Source organism: Pan troglodytes, chromosome 20 (assembly GCF_028858775.2).
Source record: "Pan troglodytes isolate AG18354 chromosome 20, NHGRI_mPanTro3-v2.0_pri, whole genome shotgun sequence".
In the NCBI taxonomy this organism is placed as follows: domain Eukaryota; kingdom Metazoa; phylum Chordata; class Mammalia; order Primates; family Hominidae; genus Pan; species Pan troglodytes.
In genome coordinates this window covers 57,793,791-57,807,711 of record NC_072418.2, presented here as the reverse complement: position 1 = coordinate 57,807,711, position 13,921 = coordinate 57,793,791, and the positions used below count along the sequence as shown (strand labels likewise).

Here is a 13,921-nt window from a genome sequence, read left to right as displayed (position 1 = left end):
ATGGTGAAACCTCATCTCTATTAAAAATACAAAAAAATTTAGCCGGGTGTGGTGGGGGATGCTTGTAATCCCAGCTACTCAGGAGGCTGAGACAGGAGAATCGCTTGAACCTGGGAGGTTGTAGTAAGCTGAAATCGTGCCAGTGTACTCCAGCGTGGGCAACAGAGTGAAACTCAGTCTAAAAAAAAAAGAAAGAAAGAAAAAAGAAAGGAAATACCAAGGCAAGGCAAAGATTGACAAGGCAATAGAAATCAATGCAATTAAACACTGTCACTTCCCCCACCCCCCAGGTTCTACCCAGTAAGATATCTTTTCTCTAACTTGTCAAAGCCCATTATTAAGTAACAGCTTCATTTGTGAATGCTCTCACCTTTATTTCTCTCAATATACCCGTGATACAGATATTTCATATGTAACAAAGATAAGGACGTGTGCAGGTGTAAAACAGAGGCAGAATCATGGCTAAAACATCTAGCCCAGCAATGAACTCATTATCCCTGAGGGGTAGGGGCGGGGGAGGAGAGGAGTCACAGGCAGTTCACCAACACCTGGAAAATCGATGACTTCATGGAGAATGAATGACTCAGGGGGATTCAGATCATGAAGTCATGAGAAGAAGGCCTTTCTTCCCAGGGATGATGTTTCTCAGTATCAATAATCAGTTGTGGGTTTTTTTCTTCTATTTCTTCCAGCAGCTTATTGAGTTCATCATTAAAGTCATCTATTTTCAACCTGGGGTACAATGGGGGAAGAAAAGGTTACTTTGTGCATCAAGGAGATTTGTTTCAAATTCCCAAGTACCTGAAATTCTGTTAAGGAGGCACAGGGCATGGGTCACCTTTCCTGATTATTCTAGGTGGCAAAGGAGTGTTCCACATTGATTTTCTTTCTTTCTTTCTTTTTTTTTTAAAGACAGTCTCAGGTGAGGTGTGATGGCTCATGCCTGTAATCCCAGCACTTTAGGAGGCTGAGGCGGGCGGATCACGAGGTCAGGAGATCGAGACCATCCTGGCTAACACGGTGAAACCCTGTCTCTACTAAAAAAATACAAAAAATTAGCCGGGCGTGGTGGCGGACGCCTGTAGTCCCAGCTACTCAGGAGGCTGAGGCAGGAGAATGGTGTGAACCCGGGAGGCGGAGCTTGCAGTGAGCCGAGATCGTGCCACTGTACTCCAGCCTGGGCGATCTCAAAAAAAAAAAAAAAAAAAGACAGTCTCTCTGTTGCCCAGGCTGGAGTGCAGTGGTACCATCTCAGCTCACTGCAACCTGTGCCTCTTGGGTTCAAGCCATCCTATCCTCTGCCTCCCGAGTAGCTGGGACTACAGGCACCTGCCACCATGCTCAGCTAATTTTTGTATTTTTAGTAGAGTTGGGGTTTTACCATGTTGCCTAAACTGTACCTGGCTTGATTTGCTTATTTTTTATTTTTAAATATAAAATGAGGCCAGATGTGGTGGGTCATGCCTGTAATGCCAGCACTTTGGGAGAGTGAGGTGGGCAGATCACTTGAGGTCAGGAGTTTGAGACCAGCCTAGGCAAGATGGTGAAAGTCCATCTCTACTAAAAATATAAAAGTTAGTTGGGTGTGATGGTGCGTCCCTATAATCCCAGCTACTCAGGAAGCTGACACAGGAGAATCACTTGAACCTGGGAGGCGGAGATTACAGTGAGCTGAGATCGGGCCCCTGCACTCCAGCCTGAGCAATAGAGTGAGATTTTTGTCTAAAAAATAAATGAAGTAAATAATAAAATGTAAAATTAAAGACTTTCATTTCTCTTTTTAATCCTTTTTTTCATTCCTCTTATTCTCAACCATGTTGATCTGATGATAGAGAAAAACATAACATCAGGTTAACCTTGTAATGGTATATAGCCATTGTGTAGTTTGAGATGCTTGTTGATTATCATACACAGAAAATGGAATTGCTGAGTACAGCTGGGCTATAGCTCTAATACCTGCCTACCCGCTCTATCACCCACTTTGGCAACTTCTACTCGGTGGACCCCGGAGTACCAGTTAAACAGAGGAGATGCAGGCCAGGCATGGCGGCTCATGGCTGTAATCTTAGCACTTTGGGAGGCTGAGGCAGGCGGGTCACCTGAAGTCAGGAGTTCGAGACCAGCCTGACCAATATGGAGAAACCCTGTCTCTACTAAAAATACAAGATTAGCCAGGTGTGGTGGCACATGCCTGTAGTCCCAGCTACTTGGGAGGCTGAGGGAGAAGAACCTCTTGAACCCGGGAGGCGGAGGTTGCAGTGAGCCGAGATAGCGCCATTGCGCTCCAGGCTGGGCAACAAGAGTAAAACTCTGTCTCCAAAATAAATAAATAAATAAATAAACAAACAAACAAACTTAAAGCTTAAAAAAACCCTTAGTGTCCATATGTCTTTTGACTTACAAAGTATCTTAGGCTGAGTTTCATGTTAAATAAACAAGTAATCTATGTTTCTTCTACATAAAGATTATTTTAAGCCAGCAGTAGAGTATATTGCTTGTGAGAATTTCTGAAGTTCCCACACTCCTAGGAAGGGGCTTCTTGGTTCTTTGATGCCATGGTATCAAAATACAACTCAGGCCGGGTGCGGTGGCTCATGCCTGTAATCCCAGCACTTTGGGATGCTGAGGTGGGCAAATCACCGAGGTCAGGAGTTTGAGACCACCCTGGCCAACATGGCAAAACCCTGTCTCTACTAAAAATACAAAAATTACCTAGGTGTGGTGGTGCATGCCTGTAATCCCAGCTACTTGGGAGGCTGAGGCATGAGAATAGCTGGAACCTGGGAGGTGGAGGTTGCAGTTAGCAACCACTGCACCCCAGCCTGGGCAACAGAGTGAGACTCCATCTCAGAAAAAAAAAAAAAAGAAAAAACAAAACAAAACCCCAAAACACAGCCCAGTGACAACTGGCTGTCATGAGCAGGTAGACAGCAGCCATGGCTGGGTGCAATGGTTCATGCTTATAAACCTACCTACTCAGGAACTGAGGCAGGAGGATTGCTTGAGCCCAGGAGCTGGAGCAAGCCTGCAGCGAGCCATCATTGTGCTGCTGGACTCCAGCCTGGGGAACATAGTGAGTTCTTGCCTCAAAGGAAAAAAAAAAAAAAAGGTGGCCGGGTGCAGTTGCTCACGCCTGTAATCCCAGCACTTTGGGAGGCCGAGGCGGGCGGATCACCTGAGGTCAGGAGTTTGAGACCAGCCTGGCCAACATGGTGAAACCCCGTTTCTCCAAGTGAAATACAGAAATTGGCTGGGTGTGATGGCGGGAACCTGTAATCCAGCTACCAGATCAGTCTCCTACAGCAGGTCCATGTCATTATGCTTCCCCTAAACCTACCACCCTGGAGAAAGCCTGATGGGGAAGTAAATGGATCATACCTGAGTGTCCGGAGGGTGCCACTGGAACATGTCAAGGTTTCAAACAGCATCTTCACTCCACTAGACCCCAAGGGATTCTGACCCAGGTCCAGAGTGACGAGGCTCTGGTTGCAGCTGAGGGCAGAGCAGAGGTCTTCACAACTGAACGGAGGGATGGAACATCCCCACAACCTGGGGAAACACAGAAATCAACACGTTAATGCAGCCAGTGCTGATCGATGCCCTCCGGTAAGCCAAGCCCACCCTCGTGTGTTGGGGATCTGCATGACCAACAGAAGTCTCAGGCAGGGCACGCTGGTTCACGCCTGTAATCCCAGCACTTTGGGAGGCCGAGGTGGATGGATCACCTGAGGTCAAGGAGTTCAAGACCAACCTAACATGGTAAAACCGTGTCTCTACTAAATATACAAAAGTTAGCTGGGCATGGTGACAGGCACCTGTAGTCCCAGCTACTCAGGAGGCTGGGGCAGGACAATCGCTTGAACCCAGGAGGCGGAGGTTGCAGTGAGCCGAGATGGCGCCATTGCACTCCAGCCTGGGTGACAGAGTGAGACTCCGGTCTCAAAAAAACAAACAAAACGTCTCCGCCCTCAGGGCTCATCTGCTAACAGGAAAATATGGAGGCGATGAGGGGTTATGAAGGGCAAGGGGTACAGGGAATAACTGGGGGTTCTGGCTACAATGGTTGGAGGTAAGGGGGTGAAGAGACCAAGTCATAGAGCTCGGGGGGGAGTTCTCCAGGCAGAGAAATAGCTTGTGCAGAGGCCCTGAAGATACATGTGACTGACACGTAAAATAGAACATCCAGGCAGCGGGCATGAGTGAGACAGGGAGGATTGTCAAGATGAGGTCATAGGTAAGCGGTGGCCAGCTCACAGAAGACCCTGAAGCCATTGTCAATATAGGATTTTACCTGGATTGACATAGGGAAGCACTGAGGCTTTTGAGCAGAGAGGTTAAATAACTTCCATCTTTGAAGTTATTCTTTGAGACAGTCTTGCTCTCTCGCCAAGGCTGGAGTGCTGTGGCATGATCTCGGCTCACTGTAACCTCTGCCTCCCGGATTCAAGCAGTTCTCGTGCCTCCGAGTAGATGAGATTATAGCTATGTGCCACCATGCCCGCCTGATTTTTGTGGTTTTAGAGAGACAGGGTTTCACCTGTCTCTTTAGTAGAGACAGGCTGGTCTACGAACTCCTGACCTTAGGTGATCCACCTGCCTCGGCCTCCCAAAGTGCTGGAATTACAGGCATGAGCCACTGCACCCGGCCACTTTATTTTTTGAAACACGGTCCCACTCGGTTGCCCAGGCTGGAGTGTGGTAACGCCATCTTGGCTCACTGCAGCCTTGACCTCCTGGGCCAACCAGCAACTCAAACTTTTTGCTCCTCTACACGTGTCAGTGAGTGATTAAAAAGGCGCCTTTGTTTTTTTTTTTTTTGAGACAGGATCTCACTGTCACCCAGGCTGGAGTGAGGTGACGTGATCTCAGCTCACTGTAACTTCTTCCTCCCAGGCTCAAGTGATCCTCCCACCTCAGCCTCCCGAGTAACTGGGAGCAGAGGTACACAGCCACGCTCAGCGGATTTTTGCACTTTCAGTAGAGACAGGGCTTCATTGTGTTGGCCAGCCTGTTTTTAAATTCTTGGCCTCAAGCAATCTACCTGCCTTGGACTCCCAAAATGCCGGGATTACAGGCATGAGCCACCTTGCCCATCCCGAGTCAAATTCTTTTAAGATTGCCTCCCAGGTAGGATTCCAGGTTCAAGTGCATCTGATTGTAGCTAACTCACAAGGGATTTGTAAGATAGCCAAGTTGAGACCACTCACCTGCTGATAGAGCCAGCATTTTCTGTCTAATTCCTACCTCTTTTTTATTTTTTCCTGAGATGGAGTCTTGCTCTTGTCGCCCAGGATGGAGTGTAGTGACAGGATCTCAGCTCACTGCAACCTCTGCCTCCAGGGTTCAAGTGATTCTCCTGCCTCAGCCTCCCAAGTAGCTGGGATTAAAGGCACCTACTGGCTGGGCACGGTGGCTCTCACCCGAGGTCGGGAGGTCGAGACCAGCCTGACCAACATGGAGAAACCCCGTCTATACTAAAAATACAAAATTAGCCAGGCATGGTGGCACATGCCTGTTTATTTGCAGCTACGTGGGAGGCTAAGGCAGGAGAATCACTTGAACCCAGGAGGTGGAGGTTGCAGTGAGCTGAGATCGCGCCATTGCACTACAGCCTGGGCAACAAGAATGAAACTATCTCAAAAAAAAAAAAAAACAAAAAGAGGCACCCACTACTACGCTCGGCTAATTTTTATATTTTTAGTAGAGATGGAGTTTCATCAAGTTGGCCAGGCTGGTCTTGAGCTCCTGACCTTAAGTGATCCGCCCACTTCGGCCTCCCGAAGTGCTGGGATTACAGGTGTGAGCCACTGTGCCTGGCCCAATTCCCACCTCTCTGAATGTGGGGTGCTGGGCAGTGGCTTTTGGCTGAATGGCTTGAGGCACTGTATCCTTAAAATTTCACAGGTGTTCTTTGCATAACACAGACTAGAACTTAGACATAGGGCCGGGCGCAGTGGCTCACGCCTGTAATCCCAGCACTTTGGGAGGCCGAGATGGGCGGATCACCTGAGGTCAGGAGTTTGAGATGAACCTTCAACATGGCGAAACCCTGTCTCTACTAAAAATACAAGAATTAGCTGGGCATGGTGGCGGGTGCCTGTAATCCCAGCTACTCGGGAAGCTGAAGCAAGAGAATTGCTTGAACCTGGGAGGCGGAGGTTGCAGTGAGCCAAGATCACGCCACTGCACTCCAGCCTATGTGACAAGAGCAAAACTTCAAGAAAAAAAAAAAAAAAACTTAGACATAGACTAGAACTCATTCCTTTAACCATCCTAGTAAATGCTCGATTGACTCTATAAAGGTCCTCTCAATTATATAACTTAGGAAGTCGGCTTCACTGATTATTTTACACTAGCCACAGATTCAGTAAGGTGTAAGTATAGGAAGTTGAACTTATAAGTTAACTCACCACAGACATCTCAAGTTGCACAGTGGTTTCCTCAAAGCCTCACACAGGAACTTCATTCCCTTAACTCCTATGTGATTCAGCCCCAGATCCAAACACGACAGGCTTGATTTTTCTTGGAGAAGCTTTGCGAGATCGCAGCAGCCATCGCTAGTTATGTCGCAGTTCCAAAGCCTAGAAATCAACCACAGGAAGAAAGCAAACCCGAACCTGTGAGTTCTCACTGCTGTGATGCACCTTTGACTCTTGAGCCGTGGGTTAGAGACAGTGGTGACATGGAAATGGAATCATGGGGTGGTGTGGTGGACAGAAGAATGGCCTCCCCTAAAGATGTCCAAGTCCCAACTCCTGGCACCTGCGAGCAAAAGGGACCTCGTAGAGGTGACTGAGCATCTTAAGATGGTTTATATCCTGGTTTATTTGGGTAGGTCCAGCAATCACAGGGATCCTCATAAGAGGGAGCTGAGAGTCAAAGCCAGCAGGAGGTGACGTGATAAGGGAGCCAGGGCAACGTTTGAAGATGCTCTGCTGAAGTTGGAGGAAGGGCCACAAGCCAAGGAATGCAGGTGGCCAACAGAAGTTGGAGAAGTAAAAAGGATTCTCAGCGGGCACGGTGGCTCACTTCAACCTCCGCCTCCTGGGTTCACGCGATTCTTGTGCCCCAGCCTTCCGAGTAGCTGGGATTACAGGGGGGTGTGTGTGTACACGCATGCGCGTGCCACCACACCCAGCTAAGTTTTGTATTTTTAGTAGAGACAGGGTTTCCCCATGTTGGCGAGGCTGGTCTTGAACTCCCGACCTCAGACGATCTGCCCACCCTGGCCTCCCTAACGTGCTGGGATTACGATTGTATTTGCTAAATTCAGTTGCTAGAGAGGTAGTGTCTTTCAGGCAGAAGACACCAGCTCACACTCCAACATATCTGGTACTAGGATCCTAGATATTAACCAACACAGATTATCAGAGATATTTCACCTTAGCTCTGTTTTCTTTCTTCTGTCTCAATAGAGTTCTAAACTTAATTATAATTTGAACTATAATGCCCATGTATCTCTGGGTCCCAAGTGAAGCATACCACTAGCTGAGGGACACAGGACCTGGAAGGGCCTTGGAAATAGATGGCAGATTGGAGTCCATGACGATGGAGGAGTGAAAACACACCCCCAAATCTTGAAACTTTATGAATGTATAGAAACTTTTTTTTTTTTTTTTGAGACAGTCTCGCTCTGACACCCAGGCTGGAGTACAGTGGCACAATCTCAGCTCACTGCAACCTCCGCCTCCCAGGTTCAAGCAATTCTCTGCCTCACCCTCCCAAGTAAGCTGGGATTACAGGCTCCGACACCACGCCTGGCTAATTTTTGTATTTTTAGTAAAGACAGGGTTTCACCATGTTGGCCAGGCTGGTCTTGAACTCCTGACCTCATGATCCACCTGCCTCGGCCTCTCAAAGACCCTACCCGGCCTTCTAGAAACTTCCATGACTGTAATGGAGGAAAACCCACATAAGACTAAAGGGAAGTTGACAACTTAGCAAAATAGGGGCATGGATCAAAAAGTTGAATTGAGGGGGCCGGCACGGTGGCTCACACCTGTAATCCCAGCACTTTGGGAGGCTGAGGTGGGTGGATCACCTGAGGTCAGGAATTCGAGACCAGCTTGACCAACATGGTGAAAACTCGTCTCTACTAAAAATACAGAAGTTAGCTGGGCGTGGTGGCATGCACCTTAATTCCTGGGAGGCTGAGGCAGGAGAATCGCCTGAACTCAGGAGGTGGAGGTTGCAGTGAGCTGAGATGGAGCCACTGCATTCCAGCCTGGGTGACAGAGCAAGACTATCAAAAAAAAAAAAAAAAAACCAAAAAAAAAAAAAAAAGAAAACCCCCCCCCCAAAAAAATACCACACACACCACACACCACACACAACCAAAAAAACTAGACATTCATTTGAAGATACAGTTAGTGAGTGGGTGACATCTCACTGCTTGTGGGACTTCTTTTTTAGTGTTTCAGGGCCTAGATATAGTGGGTGTGGGAAGAATCCTTTCCTTCTACTCATCGTCTCCAGCCATGAACTGAATATGTCATTAAATTTAAGTGGGTAGTTTTCAGATGCCAGGTACATATCCTAGATTAGTTACTTCATAGGAAGAGGACAGTTCCTAACTGTTGGAGGTGATGTTAGAGACAAAGAATACCAGAGATATGTATGGCTGGGCGCAGTGGCTCATGCCTGTAATCCCAGCACTTTGGAAGGCTGAGGCGGGCGGATCATGAGGTCAGGAGTTCGAGACCAGCCTGGCCAACATGGTGAAATCCAGTTTCTACTAAAAACACAAAAATTAGCCCGGCGTGGTGGTGAGTGCCTGTAATCCCAGCTACTCGGGAGGCTGAGGCAGGAGAATCAACCTCCTTGAAGCCGGAGGTTGCAGTGAGCCTAGATCATGCCATTGCCAGCGTGGGCAAGAGTAAAACTCCATCTTAAAAAAAAAAAAAAAAAAACCAGAGATGTTAACATAAAATCGAATCTCTGAACAGAAACCATCAGTGCAGATACAATTTTTTTTTTTTTTTTTTTTTTTTGAGACAATCTTGTTCTGTCACCCAGGCTGGCACGATCTCGGCTCACTGCAACCTCCCGACTTCAAGCGATTCTCCTGCCTCAGCCTCCCAAGTAGCTGGGATTACAGGACCATACCACCACGCCTAGCTAATTTTTGTATTTTTAGTAGAGACAGGGTTTCACTGCATCAGCCAGGCTGGTCTCAAACTCCTGACCTCAGGTGTTCTGCCCGCCTCCTAAAGTGCTGAGGTTACAGGCATGAGCCACCATGCCAGGCCCCAATTCCTTTCTAAAGATTTGTCCTATAATTTTTTTTTTTTTTGAGAGTCTTGCTCTATTGGCCAGACTGGACTGCAGTGGTGCCATCTCAGCTCACTGCAACCTCCACCTCCCGGGTTCAAGTGATTCTCCTGCCTTAGCCTCCTGAGTAACTGGGATTACAGGCATGTCCCACCATGCCTGACTAATTTTTGTATTTTTAGTAGAGAAACAATGTTTCACCATGTTGGGCAGGCTGGTCTCGAACTCCTGCCCTCAAGGGATCTGCCTGCTTCGGCCTCCCAAAGTGCTGGGATTATAGGCGTGAGCCACTGTGCCAGGCCACGTGTCCTGTGATTTTAGTATTAACAGGAGGATCACATTGAGCATGTAGCTTCCAATAGCTTCCATTGGGAGTCTGAGCGTACACTGGCCCAGAAGACTACCTGATTTGCAAATCATTCATTAAAAAATAAGTAAATGAATTCCATTTACAACCAATTGCATGCAATTTATGTTACAGTTATAGTTCTAAGAACACAGATTAAGAGAAAACACAGCATGGGGTGACATGGCTCATGCCTGTAATTCTAGCACTTTGGGAGACCAAGGCAGGCAGATCTCTTGAGCTCAGGAGTTTGAGACCAGCCTAGGCAACATGGTGAGACCCCATCTCTAAAATACATACATACATAAAGAGGAAAAAAAACCCTGAAAACTAGCTACATTGTCCAAATCCCTATAGAATATTACTACTACTACTACTTATACTTTTTTCCTACCATCATCTCCCCAGGTCTTACCAGTTGTCATTAGCATCATGCTTGGAACTTTTAGAGGAATTAAGTGTTCTCATAACAACCCTACTCAAACCCGGAGGTGGGGGGTGTGTGCATATACACCCACGCAAACAGGCAGCCAGCACGGACTTACACCAAGGTCTGCAGTTTACACTCGGGGTACCTCAAGCCCTCACACAGAAACTTCACCCCTGTATTCCCAATGGGGTTCTTGGCCAAGCACAGGTGTGTCAGCTCCCGGCTGACAACCAAGACAGCAGCAAGGTCCTTGCAATTGGCTTCTGTAAGGTGACAGTTTTCCAACCTACAAAAGAATCACAAATGGCAACACGGTTGACATTTCCAACTTCAACCTTCCCGGCTAGCTCCACAAGTGCCAGCATCCAAAAGCCCCTTCTTGTGAACTCCCCACCTTCTATCATGCACTGGTGATCCTATGAAGGAATAGGAATGAGAGAAGAATAAAATTCACAGGCCATCGGCCTGGATCTAAACATGTGAACAGGTGTTCACATCAGCGAGAGGTTCCATACAGCCAAGTCAGGCATGACCATTGCTCGTCTGTGGCCCCAGATCGAAAGCACAGCTGCTCTGGAAGAGAGGAGAGACTTACGACAGCCTCTGCAGAAAGCACTTGGGGTGTCTCAAAGTTGTGTACAGCAACTTAGCACCCTCATCCAGAAGCTCATTGTCGGAGAGGTTTACGCACGTCAGGGACTGGTTGACTTCAAGGGCCAAGGAGAGATCAGCCCACTGCTGAGTGGTAGCGGAACAAGACACCAACCTGTGGGAGAAATAGGACCACGTCATTTTTTTTTTTTGTGAGACTCTCACTCTTGTTGCCCAGGTGGCGCAATCTTGGCTCACAGCAACCTCTGCCTCCTGGGTTCAAGTGATTCTCCTGCCTCAGCCTCCCGAGTAGCTGGGACTGCAGGCATGCACCGCCATGCCCAGCTAATTTTGTATTTTCAGTAGAGGTGGGGGGGTCTCTCCATGTTGGTCAGGCTGGTCTCAAACTCCCAACCTCAGGTGATCTGCCCACCTCGGCCTCCCAAAGTGCTGGGATGACAGGCGTGAGCCACCGCGCCCGGCAGAACAAGTCATTCTTGAGAATCTAACCGCGGAATCGTCTTTGGTTTACATCTCACTGGTTGTGTTATACCCCGACTTGAATTATCTGGAACAGCAGTTGTCAAAGGGTGGTCAGACCAGCGGCACCAACATCGCCCAGGAATCAGCTGGAAATACAGAACTTAGTCAATCTGACTCTAATGTTGGATGCAGACTCCGCTAACCTATGTTTCATTGTTTGGTTTTTTGAAAGGGAGTTATTTATGCTCTGTCGCCCTGGCTGGAGTGTAGTGGCGTGATCTCAGCTCACAGCAACCTCTGCCTCCTGGATTCAAGAGATTCTCCTGCCTCAGCCTCCTGAGTAGCTGGGATTACAGGCAAATGCCATCTTGCCTGGCTAATTTTTGTATTTTTTAGTAGAGATGGGGTTTTACCATGTTGGCCAGGCTGGTCTCAAACTCCTAACTTTGGCCGGGGCAATGGCTCATGCCTGTAATCCCAGCACTTTGGGAGGCCGAGGTGGGCAGATCGGGAGGTCAGGAGTTTGAGACCATCCTGGCCAACATGGTGAAACCCCGGCTCTACTAAACATACAAAAGTTAGATGGGCGTGGTGACACGTGCCTGTAGTCCCAGCTACTCAGGAGGCTGAGGCAAGAGAATCACTTGAACCCAGGAGGCGGAGGTTGCAGTAAGCCGAGATCACTCCACTGCAGTCTAGCCTGGGCGACAGAGCAAGACTCCGTTTCAAAACAAAAAACTCCTGACTTCAAGCGATACACCAGCCTAGGCCTCCCAAAGCACTGGGATTACAGGCAGGAGCCACCATACCCAGCCCACTAACCTATGTTTCAAGGTGCTCTGTTCATCCGGAAAATGTGTTAGAATAAATTCATAAGAAATGAGTGGCTGGGCACAGTGGCTCATGCCTGTAATCCCAGGACTTTGGCAGGCCAAGGCAGGTGGATCATGAGGCCAGGAGTTTAAGACCAGCCGGGACAACATGATGAAACCCCATTTCTCCTAAAAATACAAGAATTAGCTGGGCGTGGTGGCACATGGCTGTAATCCCAGCATTTTGGAAGATGGATGTCACTTGAGGTCAGGAGTTCGAGACCAGCCCAGCCAACACGGTGAAACCCCGGCTCTACTAAATATACCAAAAATTAGCTGGGTGTGGTGGATTGCCCGAGGTCAGGAGTTTGAGACCACCCTGGCCACCAGCATGGTGTAACCCTGTCTCTACTAGAAATACAAAATACTAGAAATACAAAAATACAGGTGGGTGCCTGTAATCCCGGCTACTCGGGAGGTTGACGGAGAAGAATCACTTGAACCCGGGAGGCAGAGGTTGCAGTGAACCAAGATTGTGGCACTGCACTCCAGCCTAGGAGACAGAGCAAGACTATATCTCGAGAAAAAAAGAAAGAAATTAGTTACCCAAATCTTTAATTCACCCAATATTCCCCCTCACCCTGCATCCCATTATCCTCAGGCAAAAAGAAAAGAGGGTAATTGCAACGGTTAGTAATGACAGCAGCCACTATTGAATGCATGTGCTTGGTTTCATTCAGCCTTCCAATACCTGTGAGATGTACAGCATCCTATTCAACTGAGAAGATCCCATTAAGCAGCCTAAGATTGTATCAGTAGAGCCAGAGCAATAAATTTTTTTTCTGTCCTCGAGATGGAGTTTTGCTCTGTTGCCCAGGCTGGAGTGCAATGGTGTGATCTTGGCTCACTGCTACCTCTGCCTCCTAGGTTCAAGCAATTCTCTTGCATCAGCCTCCACGAGTAGCTGGGATTACAGGCACGCGCCACCATGCCCGGCTAATGTTTTTCTATTTTTAGTAGACATGGGGTTTCACCATGTTGGCCAGGCTGGTCTTGAACTCCTGACCTTGTGATCCACCTGCCTTGGCCTCCCAAAGTGCTGGGATTACAGGCATGAGCTACCGCACCCAGCCAAGTTTTTTTTTTTTTTTTTTTTTGAGACAGTCTCACACTGTTGCCCAGACTGGAGTGCGGTGGTGTGATCTCAGCTCACTGCAACCTCCGCCTCTCAGGTTCAAATGATGCTCCCGCCTCAGCCTCCTGAGTAGCTGGGACTACAGGTGTGCGCAAACATGCCCAGCTAATTTTTGTATTATTAGTAGAGACAGAGTTTCACCATGTTGACCAGGCCGGTCTTGAACTCGTGACGTCAAGTGATCCACCCACCTCGGCCTCCCAGGCGTGAGCCACTGCGCCTGGCCCAGGGCAATAATTTGAGGCCAATGACCACCTACTACACCAGTGTGGCCAAGTGAGGCTTCATGGAACCCCATGACGCATGTAGGTTCTCATCACCTGGGCAGCCACGTGGACAGCTTCCCAAGGGGAGAGCTCTCAAACCAGAGGACTAACAGAAAAGGGGCAACTTGATGTTCCTGAAGGGTTCTTGCTTGAAAAATGTCAATAGCTGGTATTCTGAATCATCATACAGAAGCATGAACCATGAGTGAATGATCTCTGAGAGAAGATAAAGATTCTGGGCTGGGCACGGTGGCTCACGCCTCACTTTGGGAGGCCGACGGCGGGGTAGGGTGGGGGTGGGCGGGTGGATCACCTGAGGTCATGAGTTCGAGACCAGCCTGGCCAATGTGGTAAAACTCCATCTCTACTAATAATACAAAAATTAACCAGGTGTGGTGGTATGCACCTGTAATCCCAGCTACTCAGGAGGCTGAGGCAGGAGAATCACTTCAACCTGGGAGGTGGAGGCTGCAGTGACCTGAGATCATACCATTGCACCCCAGCCTTGGTGACAGAGCGAGACTCCAT

General features: G+C 48.3%; 1 protein-coding gene across 1 annotated transcript in view; it reads right to left on the bottom strand.

Annotated features, from left to right (window-relative positions):
• Window positions 1-349: 349 nt before the first annotated feature.
• Window positions 350-13,921, bottom strand: part of NLRP2 (NLR family pyrin domain containing 2) — a 33,679-nt gene continuing 20,107 nt past the window's right edge. Inside the window, exons 9-13 of the mRNA XM_001175085.7 lie at window positions 10,642-10,812; window positions 10,162-10,332; window positions 6,411-6,581; window positions 3,379-3,549; window positions 350-732 (exon numbers count right to left, since the gene is read on the bottom strand). Of these exons, the coding sequence (XP_001175085.1) occupies window positions 594-732; window positions 3,379-3,549; window positions 6,411-6,581; window positions 10,162-10,332; window positions 10,642-10,812 (823 nt within the window). The 3' untranslated portion in view covers window positions 350-593. The remainder of the gene's footprint in view (window positions 733-3,378; window positions 3,550-6,410; window positions 6,582-10,161; window positions 10,333-10,641; window positions 10,813-13,921) is intronic.